Here is a 27,552-nt window from a genome sequence, read left to right as displayed (position 1 = left end):
GGCAGCACCTATTTATATTTAAAAAGTAAGTTAATTTAAAGAAAAATATTAAGTCAATAATAGTGCAAGTGGTGGACAGCTAAGGCAAAATTCATGAAGCTGTTATGTGGACAACTGAAGTCTGGGAAACGGAGCTGAAAAGGAACTATATTGAATGGTAACTGGACTAGGTTCCTTCTAGCGCTAAAGGTTTATGACTTTGAGACCATTTTTCATGTTAATACCATTTGCTATCCCATACTTTGTCCAGGCACTGGGCTCAGTACCTTGCCTCCTTATCACAATTGATCCACGCAATATCTCTGAAAAGTAGATAGACTATCATCAGCTTCTTTTCCTTATTGCAGATGAAGAAATCAGAGACTCATAGAAGATACCTCATTTGCCTAGGGTTACACACTAGTATGGGAAGGAACCAGCCTTGAAACTATTAGGGAGAGCCTCAGCTTACAAATTATGGTCTGTGTCTACAGTGTGGGATAACTGAGGAATTTTCTAGTTTAGTCTAATCAAGGGCTCATATTTAGATATTGCTGTTACACATGGATTTTCCCCGATAGGATTCTGTTGCTTTATAAACTACTACTTAGGTCAAAATTAGCTGACTCTTTAAACCAGCCATGGGACTGGCTGACCTGAGGGCCAAGTGCCTTCAAGGCAGATTTTCAATTAGCAGAGGAAGACATGGTGCTGTCAAGGCTTGACATCCAGACCAAGAGCCCCTTTCTGCTCTGGGTTATTTCTCAGGGAAGGTTGTTGGGAGATGGGCACATTCTACCAGCTGGCGGCTACACCAGTGACCTTTAATGCTAGTTTAGCTTGAATACATTTTGACATTTCAAGCAAATTAATATATTTTTACAAGGTGGGGCACTGACCACAAATTAGGCCAAATGGTTTCCCTGCAGGCTGGGTTACTGTGCAAAGATTCTCCCACCACCCCCAAAAGAAATGTTTATTTCTCTCTACCTGGACAAATGCCAACAGCCCTCAGGGGTTAACCTTAGTCCCACCTCAGTAGTCTATAATTCTGGGGTCTCTCTGCAGCTAACAGATGCTAATTCTGACAGCCGGAATGAGGCAAAGACTCCAATCCGCATGTTACGTTGTGTGTTATGGAAATGCCTTGGTATAAAGCACCAGTTCCTTGAAAAATTACGTGGAAAAGAGAGTATCTACCATGAGAAGCAGATAGAAGGAACTAACAACCTACGAGAGGCGAAAAGGTCCAGTTTCTGAAAAGACAGACCCTAGACTACTAAGTAGCCACACATCTTTCATCTGAGGCGTTTTCAGAGACAAATCAAATGGGAATTAAAGGGATTCTGTGTAGCTCATACAGAAAGTGTCTCAGAAGCACAGAGGCCACTTTAGTCACAGGAAACTGCCAGAGGGTGACTTATTTGATGGAACAGAAAACAAACAGGCACAATAGCTGGTGTATTTTTGAGGCAATTTTAAACCTAATAAACATGACACCAGTAGCGTTGACTTAAATCAGCTCGGGCGAGTTGGAGAATTTAACAGCTCGTCTTCCAACTACCAGCCTTTATCTCAGAGGCCGCCTTGACAGCAGAGAGCAGAGTCCAAAACATGGCCTTCTCTGACTTCTGCCAGGTGTGTGCCGTCCCCGGCCTCTGGCCCGGCCTCAGCTCTCAGAGTGGGGATAATTAGAACGTCATTTCTGCCAGCTTTGTTTTTTCTGGGTCACTGACTTCAGACTTGATCAAAATACGAGTGTTGGACTGAAATCAATTGGTTTCCTCTTTCTCAGCCAGCCCCAGCTTATTTCCTGGGGGACCGTGCTCCAGAGGCCCAGCGCACACAGACAGCTTCTGTAGCAGCCCGATGGTGTGTATAGAGGTCCAGAGTGAGGGCTGCGGAGGGGTCCACAGCGCAGGCGCTCCATCTCCCTGCTCTCCCTCTCCGTGGCAGGGCGCTGACATGCAAGGGCCTCAGACAGACGTGCTGAGGAACACATCACAGCAAACTGCTCTGGGAGCTGTTAAGGCTGGTGTTTAATGTTTATCCAATGGCCTCGGTTTGAAAGGCTCTGTAGAACATGCATAACAGAAGCTCAGCTTTATACTCCATTAGCATTCAAATTCCTAGCTGTCCAGAGGCATATGGTACTGACCAGAGAAGGCCAGCCTATGTCGAGGCTGAGGGCATGTAGAGACAGGAGGACAGGTTGAGGCTGCTGGATGTCTGGGAGAGACACTCAGAGACAGGGGACAAAGAGACCCAAGTGGTACAAGAGGGGAGGTCAAAGACAACCTTTGTCTTCTTTATAACATCACCAGTTGTCCTCCATTAAGAGACAGAATTAGAGGGAAGGGCTTTATCTCAGACTGGCCTTTGTCCACTTCATTACTGAGTGGAAGGCCTCTTCCAACCTGGAAATAGTGGGCCTCAGAGTGCGATGATAGCATATATCTTGTTTTCAGACTTTCGGATTCAATGAGAAAAACAAAGCTTTCCTCGGGCTTTCACTCAAGGCAAAAAGCATTGCAGCTACATTACTGTTACTATCTTGGCCAGGAATGGGGCAGACTCTTCTGCCTTTGCGTAGCCATAAGAGAAGAGAAATAAAGTACAGAATAAGTGAGTGGTGGAGTCGAGAGTGCACGTAACGTAGTTCTCTGAGAAGTGCCCGGTGATAAATAGCAGCTGTCGTGTCGAGGAGATGTCAGGGTAGACGTTGGGCTGACTCCTGTGTCGAGAAAGGAACTAGAGTAGATCCGTGTTTGCTTGGCCTGTGTGTCCCAGTGCCCAGCACAGCACTTGGCACCAGCACGCCAGACACACACACACATACACACACACACCCCAGTCCTTTTGCTTCTAACTCCTTAATGTGTCTCAAATCCATCTACTTCTCTCCATCCCCACTGTCGCCAACCTAATTCAGGCCACCATCATCCCTCACCTGGACCACTGCAGGAGCCTCTTAATTAGTGGCCTGTTTCCCATCTCACCTCCTCCTCCAATATGATCTCAACAGCAGAAAGGGTGATCCCTCTAGAACCCAAATATGATTATGTCACATCCCTACTTAAAGCCATCAGAATAAAACTGGACATGTACATCTCTCCATTACCTGGTGTATTAGTCTGCTGGGGCTACCACAACGAAACACCACAGACCAGGTGGCTTTAACAAGAGAAAGTGATACTCTCATAGTTCTGGAGGTGGGAAGTTCAAGATCAAGGTGTCGGCAGGTTTGGCTTCTCCTGGGATCTCTCTCCTTGGCTTGCAGACGCCCATCCTCTTACTGTGTCCTCACATGGGCTTTTCTCTGTGCATACACAATCCTGGTATTTCCTCCTTCTTAGAAGGACCTGAGAGCCCCACCCTTATGACCTCATTTAACCTTTATTACCTCTGTCAAGGCCTCATCTCCAAATACAGTCACATTAGAGGTTAGACTTCAGCATATGAATTTAGGGGGGCACAATTCAGTCCTGATACCTAGCCACTGTCTACCTCCTGATTCTCACCGATCACCTCTCCATCACTCAGCCTGTATTAGCCTTACTGGATTGTTTGTAGTATCTGGATGGGCCATACTGTCTCTAATCTCTGAACCTTTACCCATGCTGCTCCCTCTCCCTGGATTGCCCTCAACTCTGCTGCCTGCCATTTCCACCCCATTCCTCTCCTGCTGGTCATTGCAGACCCTATTTTGGTACCACCTTCTCTGGAAATACCCTGCCTCCTGACTCCTAGTCTGGGTAAAGAGCTCTCGCGTCCTCTCTGCTGCCTCCTTCTCATGACATGGAGAGTAATTGCCTGACGGCTCTCCAAGGGTTCTTGTAGACCATGAGGCATTTGAAGACAGAAGCTGTGTCATTTTGGAGATCTTTTGAATGCCCAAAGCCTAGCACAAGGCTTAGCACAGAGAAGCTGCTCAGCAAACATCCAATGAAAGAACAAACCAACCTGTTTCTTTGCTGAGGAAAGAAGGATGTGGAGTGAACCAGGTCAAGCCACATGAGCAGTGCATTACAACTTAGGATTCCAAATCCCCAGCTGATGAACTGTACCTGAGTACTCCACAAGACAGCTGCTAGGTCTGTGCCAAGGGAAGGTCCTGTCCCCAAAGGTTGCTGAAAGAGTAAAATCGGGTTTCTCTAGCACTCTGTTGTCCAGATGCCTCTATGACTTTGCTGTTCCATGCATCTACAGAGCAGTGAGAGAGATTTGCATCTCATAGTGCCACAGAAGCCCTAGAGCAGTGGTCCTCAAACTTTATTGTGCTTCAGAATCACGTGGAGGACTTGTTAAAACATGGCTGGCTGGGCTCCAACTCCAGAGTTTCTGATTCAATAAGTCTAGGTTGGGGCCTGAGGATTTGCATTTCTAACTGGTTCTCAGGTGATGCTCTTGCTGCTGGTCCAGAGACCACACTCTGAGAAGGATCCTTCTGGAATTATAGCAGAAAATAATTCACATTATGTTGGAAATGGCATAAATGGTAAATGTGTTTACCAGAGCACTTAATCAGCTGTCCTTCCGAACTTTGCCGGGTAACACCAACATTGCTGAAATTCATGAGACGGGGAACCAATAAGCCAATTTTTCTTTCAAGGTAAAACGGCCCCGGAAAGATATTGTAACCTAATGGTGTGTGTTCTGTTCTTTTTGCAGGTGCGATTAGAGTGGCCAACAGACCTTGCAGTCAATCCCTTGGACAATTCATTGTACGTCTTGGATAACAACATTGTGCTTCAAATTTCTGAGAACAGGCGAGTGCGGATCATTGCAGGGCGCCCCATTCACTGCCAGGTGCCAGGCATCGATCATTTCTTGGTCAGCAAGGTAGCAATTCACTCCACTCTGGAGTCAGCAAGGGCCATCAGCGTCTCCCACAGCGGGCTGCTCTTCATAGCTGAAACAGACGAGAGGAAAGTAAACCGCATTCAGCAAGTTACCACCAATGGGGAGATCTCCATCATGGCTGGTGCCCCCACTGACTGTGACTGCAAAATTGATCCCAACTGTGACTGTTTTTCAGGTATGACCTTTCTAGCAATTCAGTAGCTCCCCCTCTCTGTCTTCAACAGAAAAACGTGCATCAGAAAAGTCAAAAAAAGAACAGAAGTATTACTTGTAAACATTGGTGTGAGGCACTGGAGAAAGCAATGGATTGGGGGTGAGATAGCTTAGTATCTTGTCCTTGTTCTGCAGCTGACTCACTGAGTGACCCTAGGAAAGCCATAAAACCCCTTCATGACTCACTTCATCTGCTAAGTAGAGGGACCACGTGTCTCAGTTATATCACCTTGCTGTTTTGAAGGTAAACTAGTATAATAAAAGTTTTGGTACTCTAAGAAGTTAAGACCACTCTACAAATGTAAGATCATGATATTATTTTTACTTCGGAGAAAGGGAAGCTAGGTAAAACCTACATTTACTAATTTAGCTAAGGAAAAAATTACTTCCAATAAGTGACTGGTTTCCAGATTAACAATGTGTGCTATTTGAAACCCAAAGGGACTAGAAGCAGACTGCTTTCAGGATACAAGGGCAAAATTAAATCTCACAATGGAGGGTTCTCAGGACATCAGTCTGCTACTTACATTGTTTTTTTTTTAATCCAAAATTTTCTCCATAACCAATAGTGCCCTTTACTTCAATTGAAATAGGGGGGGAAAAAGAGCCTTTTCTCCAAAACACAGAGTGGATATTCCAGACAGTAAACAGTCCTGTAAATGTCAATAGATGCATTTACTGCTGGTATGTGGACATCCCTCCATGCTGCATGCCGCCCTATTAAACTGCTCATCCACGCCCAAATGGTTCTTTTAACCTTTGCCTTTCCTTGGGACAGAGGAATCAAGAGTGAGCAACTTGGTCAATATGACTTTTGATTGATATTTCCAATGTTCTCCTAGACAACTAGTTTTATACTTATTTTGCTAATTGATATCTTTCTTTCAAGGCAAAACTGGAATGTTTATTCCAGTTATCAAATTTGATGTTCTGAATCATTGTCGCACTTGCAGACTTAGTGTACTTTGACAATATGACAATGAAAGTTAACAGAAGAAAGGTGTCTGGGCACAGTAGGACTGGAAAGCCCTGAGATAGATGCTATGAGCATAGACAGGCGTAAGTCTCTGGCTAGATTTGGGGTGGCTGTCATCATTTGCTGTTTTTGTATCTTTAGATACAGAAGAGCAGGATTGACGATTTCACAAAATTGCTGTTAACTGAGAGAATTGCATCTCACTGTTCATCTTTAGTGGCACTGACTCAAGAATTGGGAATAATGGGTTTCAAATATCCAGCTGGGGCATGTGGAGAATGTTGGTTCACTGACTGTTCCCTTTAAAATGATTCTTGATGCACAGCGATTTCTGTATATGGTATGTTTGTATAAGTGCTTGTGACCACAACTATTAACATCAGGGTCTTTCTCCCACAGGTGATGGTGGCTATGCCAAAGATGCAAAGATGAAAGCCCCTTCCTCCTTAGCAGTGTCACCTGATGGTACCCTCTACGTGGCAGACCTTGGGAATGTTCGAATTCGTACCATTAGCAGGAACCAAGCCCACTTGAATGACATGAACCTTTATGAGATTGCATCACCTGCTGATCAGGAACTGTACCAGTTCACTGTCAATGGAACCCACCTGCACACCTTGAACTTGATAACGAGGGACTATGTGTATAATTTCACCTACAATGCCGAAGGCGACTTGGGTGCGATTACCAGCAACAACGGCAATTCTGTGCACATTCGCCGAGACGCAAGCGGGATGCCCCTTTGGCTTGTGGTGCCTGGCGGGCAGGTGTACTGGCTGACCATAAGCAGCAACGGAGTCCTGAAAAGAGTGTCAGCCCAAGGCTACAATCTGGCCTTGATGACCTATCCAGGAAACACGGGGCTTCTGGCTACCAAAAGTAACGAAAATGGATGGACAACCGTTTATGAGTAAGTTTCTAAATCTCAACATGGGCTTTGTTAGGTTTGTATTTGCAGTTGTATTACAGTGGGAAAATGACTTAGTAATTGCTGAGTGTTGCATGCTATTTTCTCCTAACAGCCACAATAAAAAAAAAAAGTCAAGGAGAAAATTTTACCCAACTCCTAGGCTTCGAACCCATTTCTCCAGAGCAAGTACTTTTGCAGAGCATAATAATAAACACATAGGCTGAATGAAGAATCAAGCATGGCGCTGCACGAGACAAGAATGAGGCGGAAGTCCATGTGCTCGAGAAATTTACAGCATAGCTGGGAAAACAAGGGAAAATTTCATTTAAATGACAAAACTAGAAAATAGTTCTAAAGTAGCAAAGAAGCAGTGTAGCTTAACTAGTATTTATTGATCGCTGTGGGGTTTAATGAATGAATGAATGTGTGCGCAGCCCAGCCCAGCCCAACTCAGTTTAAGTTGTGAAATGACGTGGGGCAAATGCTGAAACAGGAGAAGCTGCACTCCACTGGCTGCTTCTGGGAAATGTGGAGTCAAAAGCTTCAGTACAGGCCTGCGCCCTCCCCGCAGTTTCCCTGCACAAGGCAAAGACTCCAATACATTTGGGTATTCACAGACCGGGTCTGTGATAACTTTGTTTAACTGGGAATTAACAGAAGGTGTGTCTGACGGCAGGCTACTAGGAGGTGTCCTGTCATGGACATAGAGACCATCGTCCTTGCCTTTTAAGGCTGGACAACGTTATTTGCAAGTCAACCCATTTAGAAAGCTAGTTTGCCAGCGCTCGGCAAGCATCTTCCCCACGAAGGGAATTGCTGAATTTTTAACCAGTTTACCGAGTGAAGATAATGCATGGAACTGAACCCAGAGCCTGAAATGGCATTCAAGTTGAGGAACGTGAGAAGCGGAGATACTAAATACGAGGAGTTCCAGGTGTGACTCTTCCGTGAGAATGTAGTGAATATGAAAAGAATAGATCCCACGAAACCCTCCTGAGGAAAGGGACAAAACAGTTGGCCTTCAAGTTTTGGATCATTTCCCAAAGAAATGCCACTTATACAAAAGAGCTGGACAGCTATTTTAGTTTCACTGAGAAAAATGTATTCAGTTTCTGTCGCAGGTCTTCCTCTATTTCTGGAAAAATTTCTCTTACATCTTAATAAAAGTAATAAAAGCTACTGTTCACTGAGGGTTTACTATGTGCTAGGTCCTAGGGTAGGTGATTTACATAAAGTATTTTGTTTGATCTCCAAAATAACAACATGGGATACGTGCTCCTGGTTTGCCTATTTTATGGATGAGGAAACTGAGGCCCAGCATGGTGAGCTTGTCCTGATTCACACAGATGTCCAGGATTCAAACTGCAACAGTCTGACTCAAGAGCCCACATTTTGAAATATACTACCCTTAAGAAAGATAAAAGTTCTAATGAGAATATCTTTTTTCAAAAATTCACGCAAGATCACACTGCAGCTGAAATTAGACAAATAACTTTTTTTTTTTTTTTTCGTACGCGGGCCTCTCACTGCTGTGGCCTCTCCCATTGTGGAGCATAGGCTCCGGACGCGCAGGCTCAGCGGCCATGGCTCACGGGTCCAGCCGCTCCGCGGCATGTGGGATCTTCCCGGACCGGGGCACGAACCCGTGTCCCCTGCATCGGCAGGCGGACTCTCAACCACTGCGCCACCAGGGAAGCCCGACATACAACTATTTCGAAAGCTAATGGTTAAATTCAGTTAAGCAACAAGAAATGGCAGAATTATTAACTAGTTTTCAAAATAACCAGTTCAACCGTTCACTTATTTACCAATCATCACATTGTACACTTGAAATACATGCAATTTTATTTGTCAATTATACCTCAATAAAACTAGAGAAAAAGCCCCCACAAAATAACCATTTAACCATTCATTTATTTATTCAACAAATATTTGCTAAGCAGCTAGTATATGCCTGGCAGTGTTCTGGTGCTGGGGATATAGCCGTGAACAAGACAGATACAAATCCCTACCTTCATAGCGCTTACATTGTACTGGAGGGAGACAAGTAAAATGCACAGAACTTCAGATGGTGATAAGCTCTGTGGAGGAAATAAAGCAGGGTCAGGGGGAATCAAGATTTGGAGGCAGAAGGGGTTTTTATTTCAGGCTGGGTGGTCAGGGAAGACCTCACTCAGAAGGTGACATTTGAGTAAAGGCCTGTAGGAGGTGAGGGAGTGAGTCGTGTGGGTATCTGCCGGGGAGGAAGGGCGAAAACATTGCAAGCAGAGTGAACAGCAAGTGCAAAGGCCCTGCAGCAGGAACAAATCTGACATGTTCAAGGAATAGTAAGGCAGCCACTGTGACTGGAGTGGAGTGCACAATCACAGTAGGGAGACAAAATGAACGAATGGCCAGGGCCACTTCACACAGGGCTTTGCAGGCCTCTGCAAGGACTTTCTGACTCTGAGTAAAAGGTGAGACCACTGGAGAGCTTCACGTAAAGGGGTGACAGAATCGGCCTTACATTTTTAAAGAATCACTCTGTGTTGAAAACAGACTGTATGGTGGAAGTAGAGGAACCTAATGGAGGGAGGGGGCTATTGCAATAATCCAGGCAAAGTGGTGACTTAGACCAGGGAGTGAGGGCAGTAAGTGATAATATTCTAAATATATTTTGACAATAGAGCTGTCAGGACTGACAGATGGGATGTGGAGTATGAGAAAAAAAAAAGGGTCAGAAATAACTCCAAAGTTTTTGGCCTGAGCAAGTGGGTGTTGGACTTTCCATTTACCAGGATGGGGAAGACCAGGCAAGGAGTACATGATACTGGGTGGGAGTTCAGGGTTGGATATGATCAGTTTAGACATCCAAGGGAAAATATCAAGTTGGCAGTTGGATTTATGAGTCTGGAATTGAGGGGAGCGGCTGGAGATGTGAAATTTGGAGATCCAAATTTAGCGTCCACCAGTGTCTTGATTGTGTTTAAAGCCACGAGATCTTCATGGAAAAGTGAGTGTAGTCAAGGAAGAAAAGAGATCTGATGATGGAACCTAGAGCACCCCAACATTGAGTTGAAGATATGAAGAGGAACCAGCAAAAGAGACGGAGAAAGAAAGTCCAGTGAAGTAGGAAGAAAACCAGGAGAGTGGGACGTCCTGGAAGCGACGTAAAACAAGTGACGCAAGGAGGAAGGAGCGATCAGCCGTGTCAAATACTCCTGATAAGTCAAGTAAGATAAGCACGGAGAATGACAGTTCCATCCAACACTGCGGAGATCATTGTGTGCCTTCACAAGAACAGGTGCTGTGGGCACTGGGGGACAGAAGCTTTAGCAGAGGAGGTTTAAGAGATAATGGATACGCACATGTTCATAGCAGTGTTATTCATAATAGCCAAGAAGTGTAGAGGACCGTGTCCATCCAGTCATGAATAACCAAACGAAATGTGGTATAGCCATACAATGCGATATTATCCATCCATGAAAAGGAGTGAAGTTCTGGTACGTGCTACAGCATGGGTGAACCTCAAAGACGTTATGCTACCTGAAAGAAGCCAGACACAGAAGGACAGATATTATATAGTTCCGTTTATATGAGATATCCGGAAAAGGCAAATTCATAGAGACAAAGTATAACGGGTTAGCAGTTGCCAACAGCTAGGGAGAGGAGTGAACGGGGAGTGACTGCCAGTGAGAACGGGGTTTATTTTGGGGGGGATGGAAATGTTCTAGAGATGGTGCTGATGGTTGCACACGTTGTGAATGTACTGAAAGCCACTGAATTGTGTACTGTGTCCCTTTAAATGGTGACTTTTATGCTATGTTAATTATATTTCAATAATAATAATCATAATAATAAAGAGAGCAACTGGGAGGAGAGTTTGGGGACAATGAGTAAAGAACCCTTCTGAAGTGCACTGCTGTAACAAGCAGAGAAATTGGAGCAGGGGGGGAACAGAGTAATCAGAAGGAGGTTTTTAAAATGAAAGAAATAATGGTACATTTGTGTGCTGATGAAAATAATCCAATACAGGGGGAAAACTGATGATGTCAGATAGAGAGCAGAATGTTGTAGTCGGATAGTTTGTGGTCCCGGCGGATACCTACAGCAAGCGGAGCCCAGGCCTGTTACCAGGACTCGGCTGGCAGTGAGAAAAAAGTAGCATCTAACATCATTGTTTTTGGGTAACCAATCTTGAGGCATTAAGAGATGAGAGACACAGGCATTCACGCGGGGGTAATCATGGAATTTTATGGCCACAAGGAGACATCAGAGGTCACTTTACAAATAAGGAAATGGAGGCCTAGAGTAGGGGACTAATTTGCCCATTCATGTTGCTGGTTGGCTAGGTCTAGAGTCAGATCTTTGAGCTTCTAGCCCACTGCTCTTTCCACTACTACCCCACTGCCTTCCAGAAAAAGGAAGAGGATTTGGGATTACAGGAGTGACCATGGGAAGTCTGGGGAGCTAGAAGATTTCTGCTGCAGTAGCAGGACAAGAGGAGTATGAGAGCGCCATGAAAGAGAAAGGGAGGCTGAATATCCGTTTCGTCCTTCTCCCACCTTCTCGACTCCAGCCAGTATTATGTGGAAACCCTCTGTGGAGAGGAGAAGGTTCCCCTTCCTCCTGAAGCAGTGCATTCTGTCCCCAACGGAATGCTGTCCCTGTCGGTTCCTGCCTGTACATACGGGAATGAGCAACTTCCCAACCTTCAAACTGAAACTAATTCTTCCCAGTCTACTCTGTACAAACTCTGGCTTCTTTCACTTTTATCCTCCAACGCTTTAGCCGGTTCTGAGCACTCCTTCGAGGTTTTCCTTCTCCTTCTGAAGCCAGGGAGCACCGAATCGGACCTACTCTTCCAGTCAGGGTTACAGCCATGCTGAGGTCAGTAGAAGGCGGCCTTGGGCCACTGTTACCAGAGGTGAGAGAGAGGCTGCCTTCTTTGGCCAAAAGGTGACAAATCCTTTGCTAAGGTGGACATCAGATTTCCGTTCTGAGATGAGAAACAGAAAAAGAGAAACAGAAGCAAAATTGTTGGAAGGATGGAAGACTGCTGCATAGAGGTAGCTAAGCCAGTAATCCGTTCAACTTTCCGTTATCAGCAACAACGGCAGGGAGAAATGGCACAGATGACCCTGAACGGTGTGGACAGTCCAAATGGGATTTTAAAATGCATCTGGTGCCGTGGTAGTATGTGGGCTTGTCTTGTGTAGTGTGATGTTGTTTAAATAGTTCATTGCTTTCCATAATTCCGTTTGACTTGGACCAGGATCAAAGTTGCACACCCCAAGTATTAGTACTTGATGCGACTGCGCCTAAGTGTCGTGAGTGTCAGGGGAAAAGCTGACCACAGAGAAATGGCTGTCAAAGCAGAACTAGGAACGAGGCAGGGGTTCTGGCCCGAGGGGCTGGCGGGCTCCTAATTGCGATGACCCTGCCCCAGCAGAGGCTGCAAGGATAGCCAGGACACCCTTGCTTGTTTCGCAAGCATTTCCCTGGTAAAGGCTTCTGCTACGCTCAACTGAAAAGGTCCCAGACTGAGGCCAAAGTGTCAGTTTTGTCACTGCTGCCAGTGCAGGCCGAGCTGACAGTTCCTCAGGCCCTTGACCTTTGTGGGAGCACGATCTCTTGATCCCTGGTTTGCTGTGTTCTCTCTATCCCGGGACTTGGTTCGTACATTCCCCACCCCCAAACCCCCAAGAAAACGCCATTTACTGACAACTTGGAAATGCCCTCGCGATAGCTCTGGGTGCCTTCTAGGCTGTTTTACAAATGCTCAGTCTTATGGAAGATGGCTAATGGGAGGTTCTCTCTCCTCCCTGATAAGATTAGCGGACGGGGGCGGGGAGCGGGGAGGCGGGGCAAGGTACACAAGCCCCGTCTCCGGGTGAGATATTTGCCTAAGCAGAGGATGTGATTCCCATGCGGAGCTGGTTATGTAAGTGAATAGTCAGTCCAAACACATCGAAGTGTTTCCAGTGCTTTTGAGAATCTCAGAGTAGGGAGAGAGCTAAGGCACCACATGGTCCAGGCCCCTGCCTCTGGGCAGGTGAGGGATTTCATGTAAGCAAGAACGTAGAATTGCCAACAGTTCCTTCAGGACTCCAGAGACAGACTGGACACCTTTGATCAGTTCCTTCCCCCTGTGCTTTATGCCCTTGGTAAGGCTCAGGAATGGGCAGAGAGAACTGTCGTGGCTCATGCTGGGGAGAGAGAACTACCAAAGAGAAAGGGACTGAACAGAAGGAAGAGAGGCTGCTGGCCGAACGAGCTTTCAGAGCCTGGCTGGGAAGATGAGCTGCACCTCACAGGACGTCCGTGTAAGCTAAGCCTCCACACCACCTGGGATGGCTCTGTCTATCCTCTCACCACGCTGACTCTCATACCCACCCCTTCCTTCCCATTTCCACTGGCAGATCCTGCTTCTCTCATTCAACAAGTATATGCAGTGAGAGTCTGCTCTGTGCCACACACCGAAAATACAGAGGTGATGAGACACTGTGTCCTCTCTCTAAAGATGCGAGAGTTTACAACCTAGGAAGGAAGACTGGTCCCAAGGATAGGCGATCACAACGCATTTCATAAAGGCAAGAGGCCACCATCTTCTCTTACACAAGCTGAGGCGTTAGCCTCCCAACAGGTTTCCCTGCTCCATAGCTTCCCTTCCGAGATTCACTGCCACCAAAGAACTGCTTGAATCATACCGTTCTCCCCCTGAAGAGCTTCCTACGCCTCTCCATTGTCTACTGACTACATGCTTTCCTCCAGAGCCTGACACCCCAGTTTCCCCGTGCTCTGCTTCCAGCGTGCCTCTCCGGCCTCATCTCCCACTCCCCTCCGAGAGGACCTGTGTGCTCCAGCACCATGCTTCCCTCGATGGTCATCCCAGCCACCGGTGTGCCTGCCTTTGGAGTGCCTTCCTCCCGTCCCCAGTCTCTACCTATCAAGGGACTGATCTCCAGCTACCCTCCAGGATTCAAATACCACCTCCTTCTCTTCTGCTCAGCCTGCCTGGAAGTAACTTCTGCCTCTTCTGAGCTTCTGCAGCTCCTTGTTTACAGAAGTATATGGCACTATTCTGGCATCAGAGTGATTTGTGTGCGTATCTTATCTACGCTACTAGACTTTGAAGTTCATTCACCACAGTATCCCCAGTACCTAGCGCAAGACTGATATTTATTGAGTGAAGGACAAGCGAAGATAGAAGGGCTTATGGACATGGGCCGAATCATGGGGGGCCACATGAAGTTATTGGTGAAGAAAGGGCAATCCAGTATTTCCTAAAGAACGCTTATTAGGTTGGTCAGGTTTCCAGCATGAGAGGGTAAAGAGGGTCTATTTCCTTTAAAAAAAATAAGTAATGAATTTTTCTTCTATAATCTTCAATATTTTCTTAAGAAGAGCAAAGATGGAAGAGCTACTAGTTTTTACCCCGCCCGGTTTAGCTCTGGCTTAAATTGTCCTCAAGGGAAAGGGCAGGCTATCTCTTACGAGAAAATATCAGACCAAATATATTTTTAATAATGTGTAAATATCATCTCCCCTAATATAAACTATATGTTCCTCAAGGACAAGAATGAATTCTGAATTTCCTTTACAAATGTTTCCTTTGATCCATGGGGACACGTGTGTGCGCACGCACACTGTGGAACTCTGTAAAATCAGGGACGGGAAGGGACAAGGTGATGGCAAATCTCCTCTTCCCAAGCTCACTCCTGATGACCATGAAGGCAACAGTCAATGCCTGATCACACAATTCACCAACCAGAATTTGCAGCCCAGGGTAGGAAGGGGGAGTGGGGGCAAGGTGGTGGAAGTTACAACCCTGTTACGGCCTGAAGCGATCAGTTGCAGCATATTGGCTTGTGTTCTCTGCACCAAAGGATGCAGGCACCAGAGGGAAGCCCACAGAACAGCGTAAGAGATTTTGATTAAACTTGTTTCTTTGACATTCAGTCTGGAAACATGCAGTCCCCTGTGATGGAGGGGAAACAACAACAACAACAACAAAAAGAAACCTCAAGCAAGCCATAAGAAATCAAAGGCTTCCTTTATTTCTTATCCAGTTTGGAGCAATCTTTCCAAAGTTGTGGGATCTGCTCTTCCTTTGAACATGACCCCACAGAAGAGACTTGGGCCTGTAGGTTTTGAATGAGCCCAGGAGAGGCACCACACTGCAGACACCACCAAATGCCATTGCTTTGGCTGTGACTAGCAGAATTGGGGCGGGTGAGTGTACTGGGGGGGTAGGGTGCTTTGTTTTTTTGGGTTTTTTCCCTTCAATTTTACTGAGATATAATCGACATACAGCACTATATAAGTTTAAGGCATGCAGCATAATGACTTGATTTATATATATTGCAAAATGATGATGACAGTAAGTTTAGTGAATGTCTGTCATCTCATATAGATACAAAAAAAAAAGAAGAAAAATATTTTTTCCTTCTGATGAGAACTTTTAGGATTTACTTTCTTAGGAATTTTCATACATACCACACAGCAGTTAACTATTGTCGTGTTGTACATTGAGTCCCCAGTACTTATGTAACTTATGACTGGAAGTTTCGACCTTCTGACCACCTCTGTCCCATTCCTCCACCCACCCCCCCGCCTCTGGTAACCACAAATCTGATCTCTCTTTCTATGAGTTTTTTGTGTTCGGGTTTTTGGTTTTGTTTTTTTTCAGATTCCACATATAAGTGAGATCATACAGTATTTGTCTTACTCTGTCCGATTTATTTCACTTAGCATAACGCCCTCAAGGTAGAGTGCTTTGTTTATGATAAAGTCAAATGTACACTTTCAGATAAGGAGGCTTATCCAGCCACAGAAAGGAAATCAGACAATACAACTTTCTAGCTCTCTAGCGCCTGGGCAGGACTGTGGGAAATTCTATCTTATCCCCACTGCATTCCCTCTCTCAGCAGACGAGGAGCCAGGCAGCAGCCTCCCAGCTACATCTATCCAGGGAATTACACCACAGGCCACTGCTGAGGTTCATTCAGATTTTTGACCTCTGCTCATGGATGGCTCAGTTAGCATCTGATCTTGTCATCTTGCCCTGAGAAGTGGGCACGACCACTGCCATCACCTTTCAATGAAATCTTGCTTTCAAACAAGGGGCTATGTGACTGGGAAAGAAAGAAGCTGCCCTGAGCTGGAAAGCCCGTTGGAAACCTGCATGCGTAGCATCTTAGGTCAGATCTCCTGGAGGAATAATGAAGAGTGACCTTGCCAAGTGCTGAGGAAACCCTTCAGAAATCAGGAAAGGGAAACCAATGAGGCAGAGTTGCTGGTGATGGATGTGAAACAGAGAGGAACTGCCTGAGTAGTCCAGGCTGTGGGACCACAGTCTCCATAGTGAGGGGGGCCTGCAGCAGCTCCCTTCTGTCTGCTGCCTGGAAACTCCTCCCTACAGGGAAAAGCAGGTTGGTACCTTGCAAGAATCAAAACTGGATATCGTTTTCCTCTCCTGGAAGGAAGACCAGGCAGACAAAGTCGGAGCTGTGTTAGGTGTTCAGGCCCTTCCATGCCCCTTTCTCATCAGGGGTCTTCTTCTTGCAGCCACAGAGCCCCGAGCAGGCCACGGGCAAACGGGCTGAGCAGGGGGGAGGATTTTGCCATTAACCCCAGGCGCAAACAGCACCCTTCAGCCTTTCCTCGATAATGAGGCCTTAGCAGCATAGCTGCAACATGCCAATAACCTTTTTGACTGAAATCCATTTAAGCAAAGCGTGCATCCAATTAAACAACTAGGGCTTGCCATATCTATGATGTCAAATGACCTATTTGATTATTTTTATTTGCGTGCCTGACTCTTTTAACTGATAGCATGTGTGTGCACGTGCACACACTCATGTACACACAGAACTGAACTTGAGATGGCATTGTGTATAGCCTCAAGTTCAGTTTTGTCCTATAAAATAATGTGTAGCCCCTTTTCCCAAGCCTACCAAAGGCTGGTCTAAGTTTTAAAATTTCAGCAGCTATCCAGGCTGAGTTCTTTAAAGCGTAGTGGATTAACACTGAATCACTAGGCCATTTTGCATAATTTTGGAGGGAGAAGGCAGTAGAGCCAGACTCTACCACTGTGTCCAGGCTGTATCCTGCTCACTTTGGGTAAAAAGAATATAATTGTTTAACATTTTAAAAACAAAAAAAGTACTTAACTATTTTGTAATTTGCAACTTGAAAGCAGTAATGGGTTTCCAAGTGCATGTCCTTACTTTTAATGAAGGGTTTATTTTTCATGGTTCTATTGGCAATAAAAGAACAGCTCCACATCAAAAGCCTTCAGGGAGGCAGTTTCCACTTGGAGGACAGTGAGATTGCCAATAATTCTGATTTTTTAAAAAAAGTCAACTCACAAGACTATATTTCTAGATATAGGTTATTGCCTATTATCCCAGGTAATTATTTGTTTTCGTCTCTTACTCATATAGGCAAATTACAACACATTATGTACTATATTATAAAAAGATTAAAAAATTAAGTGGCACTGAGATCAGGGGGCTCCAGAATGTTTTAATGAACATGTTTCCATTGTCTTCTGTGCTTGGTCATTTTGTTGGAAGAATGATTCATTCATTTCAAATTTGGCAACTTAAAGATCAGCAAACATAATTTTCCTATCACAGTGCAGAATCAGTTTATTAGCCTTCTCAGGCTGGTGGGGGCGGGGCGGGGCGGGGCGGCGGACAGTCATGCCTCCTTTTTCTTTGTCAACAGCACCCTCTGCTGGTCCTTGTGACCCATCACATCTGATGGGATCGACCCAAATTGCAAACGGAGGGCTCCCTGCAACATTGCACACAGCAGGACATGACTCATAAATCAGTTTTCCACCCTAGTGATTCATTACCAGATATATTTTTTCTGTAAAACAGCACAGCTCAAGGAAGTCATCAAGAATTCAGAAGCAGCAAAAAATACCTTCGTTTAATTAATCATCTCTCTGACCTTTTTCTTCTTATTGAACAAGGTTAATAATACTTGTTATCACTCAAAGTTAAACTGTATTAGCTGCCAAGTGATTTTTATTTTGCAAAAGCCTGTTATCACTGCCAAGAGACTTCAACATTGGGATTGGTTACATTCCTCAGGTATGACCCCGAGGGGCATCTGACCAATGCAACGTTTCCCACTGGAGAGGTCAGCAGCTTCCACAGTGACCTGGAGAAGCTGACAAAAGTGGAGCTAGATACTTCCAACCGCGAAAACGTCCTCATGTCAACCAATTTGACAGCAACTAGTACCATATATATTTTAAAACAAGGTAAGAATATTTCCAACTTCGCCAGACTCTAACAGCATCTCTCTTACTTCTACCATCAAACCTCTGCACACCGTCAATGACTAGAATTCACTTTTGGCTGAGAAGATGACTTCTTCTCCCAATATTCCAGCTATGGAGGCTGAAGCCCAGACAAAGTCACACCTTTCACAAAGTTCCTATAGCAACATTGGGCCACATCCCAGTGGGAGTTATGAGGTTAAATCCCTGCCAAATCTACTCTTCCATCAAGTCATTTCCCAACACGCAGCTGTTTGTAAAGCTCTTTAAGCTCCAATTGGGTTATATTAAAGAAATGAAGTCTGTGTCCCATCTGAGATTAGCATTCTAGAGCAATGATGACATGGGTGAATAAAAAGGATGAATGAGGATACACACCAAGCAGGAATATAAGGGAAATGAGAGAATTAAAAGCTCATTCTGTTCAAAGAGAGGAAAGTAAAGGAATGGAAGGAAAAAGAAGGAAGGGAGAGAGGGAAGGAAGAAAGGAGGGAAGTGAGGAGAGAGAGGGGGAGAAATAGAGGAGTAAACAGGAAGGAAGGGAGGAAGGGAGGGAGGGAGGTGGATTTGGAAAGAATATCTTGGAAGCTGAGGGAGGTGGACACAGAGAAATTGTTTTCTCTCTGCCCAGTCATTAAGGACTCTTTCTATTGTTAGGCTGAGCCACTGTAAAAGGATCTGTGGCGACCTTTGTCAGCGTATCATTTTGTGGAGTCCGGCAACTGTGCTGGTGTCCCCCCACAGTGATGATACTGAGATAAACTTCATACTCTGCCCATTCTAGCTCCCAGCATATCAAATGGAGGAGGCCAGTCCACCAAGTCGGAAAGGGAGTTTGTGAGGGAATTCTTTAAAAGTGAGAAAGTTTCTCAAAACAAAACAAAACAGGAGTCTTTTATCCAAGAAACAAGACAGCCCAGCTGTGAAAATAACGAGACCCAAATGGACAGAGTGTGTTGGCCTGTCAGAGTGGTTGTCTAGCCCAGAGGGCAGTTAGGTCCACGGCACCCCAGCTGCTCATCCTTTCCCAACCTTACCTCCTAAAGCTAAACTTGTCTCTCCTCTGCTTCTGTGCTTCCCTTTCTTCCCCCTCTTCCTCCTTTGCTCCTCTGTCTGCAGAAAATACCCAGAGTACCTATCGGGTGAGTCCAGACGGCTCCCTACGTGTCACTTTTGCCAGCGGGATGGAGATCAGCCTCAGCTCAGAGCCCCACATCCTGTCCGGGGCGGTCAACCCCACCCTGGGCAAATGCAACATCTCACTGCCCGGAGAGCACAACGCCAACCTCATCGAGTGGCGGCAGCGGAAGGAGCAGAACAAAGGCAACATTTCCGCTTTTGAAAGAAGGCTGAGGGTAAGGCTCGACCTGATAGAAGCTATAGAATTGGTGTTTTAGTTTTGAAAACGGCAGAGCCTCCCTCTTTGGAAGTCCCATTTCTCCAAAGCTTTTCTAGCTGACTGACTAGCTTATATGATATACTAATTCAAGAGAGGGTGCTAAAGGCTGATAATGGTTCAGTACCCTGAAATGAACATTCTAATAGGAGCTTTCTTTTTATTTATTTATTTATTTTTTAAACATCTTTATTGGAGTATAATTGCTTTACTATGGTGTGTTAGTTTCTGCTTTATAACACAGTGAATCAGCTATATGTATACATATATCCCCATATCCCCTCCCTCTTGAGTCTCCCTCCCACCTTCCCTATCCCACCCCTCCAGGTGGTCACAAAGCACTGAGCTGATCTCCCTGTGCTATGCGGCTGCTTCCCACTAGCTATCTATTTTACTTTTGGTAGTGTATATATGTCCATGCCACTCTCACTTTGTCACAGCTTACCCTTCCCCCTCCTAATAGGAGCTTTCTTTGTCATTAGCCAGCTAAAGTGCTCTGACAATAGCAATTTCAGGCCCCAAGAACATCTGGGTGGAGAAATGTGTTTAGTCAGGAGGCCCTCCAGAATCCCTCACAAGGCCTGCAGATGGTCAGCAGGTCCACTGAGCTGTCCCAGACCCCTGCTTTGCGGTAGTTGATACCTCATTTGGAAAGGCCAGGCAGGCACACACAGAAGGATGTGAGACATCAGGCAACATCTGGACAAAAGCAAGATAAAGGGCGAAAACAGTGAATGATATCATTGTCATGAATATACATATTAAGGGCCAAAGGGGTCAAGGACTAGTACTCACATTGGGCTAATGGTGCTCAGAGACAGCTGCCCGGGGGAAATGAAAGATTTGGGGGTTTTCAAGTTCTTACCAAGCACTGTTCACCACAGTTAACCAGGGATCATTCAATCAAAATTGCCTTTCTGCAGCACACGAAGCCTACAGACACCACAGCGCTCTGTCTACCTGTCCCTTCTTGAACATGAACCAATGTTAGGATGACGTGACCAACTTTCCAAGTATAGTAACATTCAATATCAGCCCGAGAGCAACTGCCAGCCTGAGGGAGAAGATCACTCATTATTGAGGCCTGCTTTGAGCACCTGTGTCGTGCCTGGGATACCTGGAACACTTGCATTTTCTTCACTCACAGTAAAATTTCACTCACAGTAAAAATGTGGTAACCTCTAGGCTGTGGCAACGCAATGCCAAACAACCACCCAATTCCAGTGACAAGCCGTCAAGTCAGTCCCATGGCTTGATACGGACAAAATGATCTACACTAGCGCTCACTTTCCAGTCACTTTTGTTGGTAACACAAAGACACAGACTTCCATGCTTGTTTTTTGTAACAGCTACTAAGGTTGTCTACATGCACAAGTCAATTTGTAGGTTTTGATTCCATTGGCCAGAATATTTACTAGGTATGCCACTGAATTGGGAGGTGAAACCAGTCCAAATAGTCAAACCTGTCTGTGTGAGAGCAGTGAGGGTTTCTATCAGAGTTCTTCTAGAAATGAGATCTCCTGGGTAGAACCCTCGATGGGGAAGTCTTACAACTGGCTTAAGGAACGCCTTTATTTTCTTCACCTGTGAAATGAAATGTCATACTAGAGAAAAGTCAGAATTATCTACATATGGCTCACCAACCTCATGGATTCACCCCAGAACAATTATATCAAATAAATGGTCTCATAGTGCCTCCCCAGCTTATAGTCTGAATAAAACATTGTGAATCATATCATACACTATGTGACTTTGGGATTTTATATTCTTTAGGAGAACTCATTCTATACTATGTGACTTTAGTATTTTCCACTTTCTACGATCACCCACCCTGTTTTCTCCCTTCCATATGCACGGATAATGAAGAGAGACTGTAAATTGTAATTTGCACCTCATATCCCAAATTGTTCTTAATACTGAGAAGCTAATGGTCATAAAACATACGGGGGCTCTTTCGTGTTGAGTAGAGTGAAGTGTTATTTAGTTAGTACCATTGATAATTGACCCGTTTCCCATCCCGTGGTAGAGTTGAGCAGATTTGTGGAACGGCTTATAAGGGCAACAAATTCAGGGCCCTCTCCTCTATGACTTCTAGGGTTCTTCCTGAGGTCCTGGGACTGAAGAATGGCTAGGTGGTGTTACTGTACATGTCCCTAGAAATCTAACAACAATAACAATCCTTTACATATGTTTAGTGCCTTACAATCAATAAAATGCTTTCATAGTCAGGGTTTTATTTGATCACCACAACCATCAATTTTTAAAATAAATAAATTTATTTATTTATTTATATTTATTTTTGGCTGCATTGGGTCTCCGTTGCTGCGTTCAGGCTTTCTCTAGCTGCAGCAAGCGGGGGCTACTCTTTGTTGCGGTGCGTGGGCTTCTCATTGCGGTGGCTTCTCTTGTTGCAGAGCACGGGCTTCAGTAGTTGTGGCACGCAGGCTCAATAGTTGTGGCTCACGGGCTCTAGAGCACAGACTCAGTAGTTGTGGTGCACAGGCTTAGTTGCTCTGCGACATGTGGAATCTTCCCGGACCAGGGCTCGAGCCCGTGTTCCCTGCCTTGGCAGGCAGATTCTTAACCACTGTGCCACCAGGGAAGTCCAACAACCATCAATTATTGTTATTCCCAATTTACAGATAAGGAGACTAAGGCCCAGAGAGGTTAAGTGATTTGCCCAAAGTCAAACAGCTATTAAGGATCCGAGCCAGCACTAAAATGCAGGGCTTCGCCTAGCGCAGCACTCTTTCCACTACATCATGCTGTGCTGCCTTGTTCCTTAAAATAATTAATCTATAAATCACTGCCCTGCTCAGTGGAACCACCTTGGCAGGGCCTGACTCCTCATTTCAGTGCTGACAAAAAGAGACAAATAATCGACTCTAATGTACTGGCAAGTGTGGGTGGTGCGGGACAAATGGCTGGCCTCCGGGTAGGCAAAGTGTGGAGGCGGCAAGAGGAAGGAGGCTGTTTAACTGGGTAATCCTTACCTGCTGTCCCCATCCTTAGGCACTTTGGCTTATATTACTGCCTCAGTTTCCCCAGATTAGGCATCTCCAATTTAATGGAATGAATACGCTCCCCAAAGGCAGGTGTAGATCCAGTTTTAACCAGGCAAATTCTTTTTCCTTACTGACTTTATTATTTCATAGATGGTGCCCCCTTCACTTATGGTAGCTTTCAAGGGGCAAGCTGATGACACATGAGATGTAACTTTTTCTCTCTCTGGGCCAAATATGCGGTGACCCATTCGTAAACATCTATGTAAAGATTAAGGCTCTCTGGTGCCCTCAAGTACCTGGAGACCTTGCACTGAATCTTCTATTTCTCCTGGAGGAGCTGCCGTTCCAGAGCTCTTCAGACAGAATAACAGGTTCAGATAGTCACACAACATAGAAACCCCTGCTGCCCTGGGGGAAATAGGGCTCCTCTTTGAAAAACCACACAGAGGTGTGCTTGTAATTTGCAAATGTGCTTGGGCAGCAGGTCATAAAACACTAATTGTTCGGGCACAGAATGACAGGTTCGTTTAAAAGCTTCCTTGGTAAGATGATGGACATCAAATGTTCCCCAAAGCTACCTATCACATCCACCCCAGACCTTCTAGGTGGAAAGAAAAAAAAAATCAGAAAATGATAGACCTCTCTTGAAGATAAAGCAACAAGAGTTGCTTTTCTCCAACCACTGGTGATTTTCTTTTTCCATACACACTGGGGGTCCTCTTCAAGGTGAGGAAACAAACTGCTGGGAAACATGATATCCTGCTTAGCCTGAGCAGGGGAGGGATTTGTTACCTCTGGGCCATCCGGCACCAGCTCCATTAAGTGAAATAAATCACATTAACATCCTGAAATTTCATTTATTTTAAAAAGCCATTTCCCCCCCAACCTGAGTTGTATTTGAATCATTTTCCTTACAAAGTACTTTCCCATCCAGTCTATGTACCTTCTCATCTGCTGCATCAGTCTGTCCCCATAAATACATTTCCCTGGACAATAGAGAAATTAGCCATTCACCAAAAGCACACTGGTTTAGGAACTACATCCAGATTGCACCTTGCTGTGTCCGTGGATAATAATGCTATTAAATGTGACTTATCCCAGCATTGGACCTCAGAGCTCTTTACAAGATTTCGCAGACTGAGATGTGAGGTTACAGCAAAACTCCAGAACTGCAGCCTCCTTTATTAAAAAAAAAAAACAAAAACCAAGAAGCTTAGCACTTCAAACCAAAGTCATCAAATCAAGTAAGATGATTATGTTTTACAAGCAAAATGAAGCCAAGACTAATCTAGAAACTCTCACGATTGATTGTTTTTCTCGCCATTCAAAGATAACTGAGAACAGGGTAGATTTGTTTTGAAATGCAACATGTGACTGTTCATATGCCAGCTGAGCTTTGAAAGGGGGAACAAGCCCAGGTGAAACACAAGGTCCCAGGCTGACAAATGATGGGGAATGTGGGAGACAGCCAAGAGGGTTCCAGCGTCTCCTTCCTTTCTCAGAAAATGTGTTTGCTTCACACTTTTAACTTCGTTCTCCCTAGGTTTGCTGGAGGGTTTCATTTTGTGAAAATTTAGATAAGGAGCCTGCTTGCAGATAGATTCATCTATTTTTAAAATATATCTGTGGGTGTCAGTCCCAAGTAGCAGTGTATTCACCCCTAAGGAGTCGCCTGGAGACAGGAGATTTAAGGCATCGAGGCCACTGGGCAGTGTTGGTTTTTGGGGTCAGGGGATTCTTGGGGCCTTCAAATCACAGAAATTTACTGTGATTTGTAAATTTAACAAATTACTATATTTGTTAATCTTGGGTCAACTCCACAAAGATAGCTAGACAGAAAGTATTTCACACACTATTTCACTTGTACATAAGCATTAATGATTTGGTATTAAAATTTTTAAATGCCTATTGTACGGTTACCCAGATGAATTCGCCAACGGGAAAGTAATTAAACAAGAGCAAATTATTTTAGTGCACAAAGTGTCCAAGTTAAATGGTATGGCAGAAATCAAGTGAGAGGAATGAGTAAGGTTTTGAAGAAGAACTGGTATGCCCATAACTTTACACCACTTTTCCCATCTATAAAATGAGGGATATGAGCTATACAATCTCTATGATTATGACTAGTAGTATTATTACCATTAATCATAATTATAGCAACTAACATTCATTGAAATCTTATCTGTGTATGGCCATATATTAACTCATTTATTACTCATAACACCTTATCAGGTGCGTTTTCTTATTAACATTCTCACAGATAAAGAAACCAAGGCACACAGAGGGCACACAGCTAGTAAATGGTGACACAGGATTTGAACCCAGGCAGTCCAGGTCAATAGCCCATGTCATAAGATTCCTTCTGGCACTAAGATTCTGTGGTCTGGCAAGGTAAAGAGAGTGCCTTGGGAGGAAAAAAGAAGAAAAACAGGTATAAAGAAATTCCCGGTGGAGCCGTGCAGGCTGATGTTAACCCTGCATACATGCCCTGTGCATCTGTAGGCAACTCTGTGAAACAGAAGCAAGCCTGAGTCGGTTTGCATTGTCAGCGTAGCAATAGCAATAAAAAATAAAATCTGTAGAATTGTATTGATCGATTTCTAAAAGTCACGTACTAATTACCTGAAAACCAGTGAGAATAGAGTAGCGTGTACCAATTTAAAAGCAGCTGTGACTCTGTCCATTCCCACAGCTTCATGGAAATTAAATGCAGTGCATCTCCCAAACTGTAATGTGGTTATTTGGCCCATCTCACTTATTCACCTTTCAACTTCTTCAGCAAAAATCAAACACGTACCTCAGTTGCCTTGTGAGTTGAAATGCTAGACAGCATCCTTGAAAATTCAGCCTTCTCCTCCTTTATTCTGAAGAAAATCAACTGCCGTGATTGGAGCTTAGAGTTCAGCACGTGTGTGTGTGTGTGTGTGTGTGTGTGTGTGTGTGTGTGTGTGTGTGTGTGTGTGTGTATTGGGTTGAACCATAGGAAACTGCCCTTTTGGTAGGCCCAAAACACTCAAATATCAGCAGTTGCCTATGGATATTTATATGTCTTTATATATCTATATATCAACCTAATATATCTTTATATATTATCAACCTAATATATTTTTATCCTACTAATTGAATGAGTCTCAAATTGCAAGGGGTTGAAAGGACTTTCTCTTAAGCAATTAAAACTCAAACTCCTAGGAAAGAGCAAGGAAAGGATCTGAGGGGAGGCAGAGGACACTTTTCTTTGGAGCTTCTGCCTGTACCCACCCTTCGCAGGCACTTTGATTTCTGCTGGCAACACAACCCATGGCTCCCCAGTGCATACTCTTTCCTCTTCCCTTTCTGGTCGAAGTGTGAACAAGAAAGCAAGCCCTTCTCCTTACTTCTCTTCAGCAAAGCTAAAAAAAAGCCTAAAGAAAACCGAAGAATAAATTAAAGCATAAATACTTTCCTTATTAAAAAAATTACCAAGTCCAACTTTCTTACCCCAACATACAACTCGTCAGTTGCCAAACTCAAGTGTCTTGCTCAATGTCCAAAGAGACTCTTTTTAACTTGGGGCTATTCTCAAATGTCAACCTTTTCTTTGCCCCTCTCTTTTCCAGGGCAAAGATTGGTATAGATTGTTTGGAGGAAGAGCCAAAATAAGGATTGATGACCCACACTTAGGTCAAGGGCTATTGTTGTCTTTCAGGCAAACAAGAGTTTGTATGAACGTGTTGCTTTCCCACCCTTGCTCATGACCCCAGCAGTCAAAGGTGGTCAGCCTAGCATTCTTTCTCTCAGCCTTCTCACATGTGGGTTCCATAGGAGACTCGCAGGGTGGGGGGCTGTGGCATCTTCAATTCCTTCATGCCCTTTCAGCTCTTAGCCGAATTTTACATTATCTTCCAAACCTGACTTTAAAACTAGTGTTTCAGCAACATCTGAATATCCGAGTGCATTATCCAGAAACAGAAGCATGGTTGCAGAAGTCTTGACAGGCAGGGAAAGAACATTAGGCAGAGTTTTCTTCTGCTCGCTTTGTAGTGGATTTTTTTTAAATTTTATTTATTTAGTTATTTATTTTTGGCTGCGTTGGGTCTTCGTTGCTGCGCCCGGGCTTTCTCTAGTTGCGGCCAGCGGGGGCTACTCTTGGTTGCGGTGTGCGGGCTTCTCATTGCGGTGGCTTCTCTTGTTGCAGAGCACGGGCTCTAGGCACGCAGGCTTCAGTAGTTGTGGCTCGCGGGCTCTAGAGCGCAGGCTCAGTAGTTGTGGCGCACGGGCTTAGTTGCTCCGTGGCATGTGGGATGTTCCCGGACCAGGGCTCGAACCCGTGTCCCCTGCATTGGCAGGCAGATTCTTAACCACTGCGCCACCAGGGAAGTGCCTGTAGTGGATTTTTAACAGTGGTCCCTGCTTGTGTAGCTGTAATGACTTTATTAAGAAATGTGTTCTTGAGTAGTAAACTTAATCTATCAGACAAATAAAACCACAAATTTAGTTGAACTGGAAATCACTTGTTACTTTGGCTCTTTAACTATCATTATAACATAAATTGTAACAGTTACAACCGTCTCTGGGAGTACATGGATATTTTACAGCTATTGTAAATGAACAGTATTACAGTTAGAGATATGTGGCTATAAAACCACAGGAAAGGTAGTAGAAGAAAGAACACCTGGTTTCGTATAGGTTTCCAAGCCCTGTGTATCAAAAGACAGGAAATACGCGCTTCTCTATCCCCTTTTAGGTGATAACAGCAGTTTACTGTGTATTTATGCACCACGGCACTGCACACATTGGCTACAGATGGTTAAAGAGTCATGTTTCCCAATCTGTGGCTCTATTCCCTGAATGAAACCTACCCCTGCAACTGACAAGACTTCCTCCCAAATAATTGGAGTATCTAATCACTAGTCTTCTGGAATTCATGGCGTGGAACATTTGCTGTCCTTTTTT

The 27,552-nt window shown here is 44.7% G+C and overlaps 1 protein-coding gene across 1 annotated transcript in view; it reads left to right on the top strand.

Moving 5' to 3' along the window:
* Window positions 1-27,552, top strand: part of TENM1 (teneurin transmembrane protein 1) — a gene marked incomplete at its 3' end in the record, with an annotated part of 801,014 nt that overhangs the window by 753,900 nt on the left and 19,562 nt on the right. The window contains exons 26-29 of the mRNA XM_082865351.1: window positions 4,651-5,017; window positions 6,431-6,941; window positions 18,029-18,201; window positions 19,339-19,574. Of these exons, the coding sequence (XP_082721477.1) occupies window positions 4,651-5,017; window positions 6,431-6,941; window positions 18,029-18,201; window positions 19,339-19,574 (1,287 nt within the window). The remainder of the gene's footprint in view (window positions 1-4,650; window positions 5,018-6,430; window positions 6,942-18,028; window positions 18,202-19,338; window positions 19,575-27,552) is intronic.

The sequence above is a fragment of the Leucopleurus acutus genome, assembly GCF_964270905.1.
Source record: "Leucopleurus acutus genome assembly, chromosome: X".
Lineage (NCBI taxonomy): Eukaryota > Metazoa > Chordata > Mammalia > Artiodactyla > Delphinidae > Leucopleurus > Leucopleurus acutus.
This window is presented reverse-complemented; position numbering and strand designations above follow the sequence as displayed.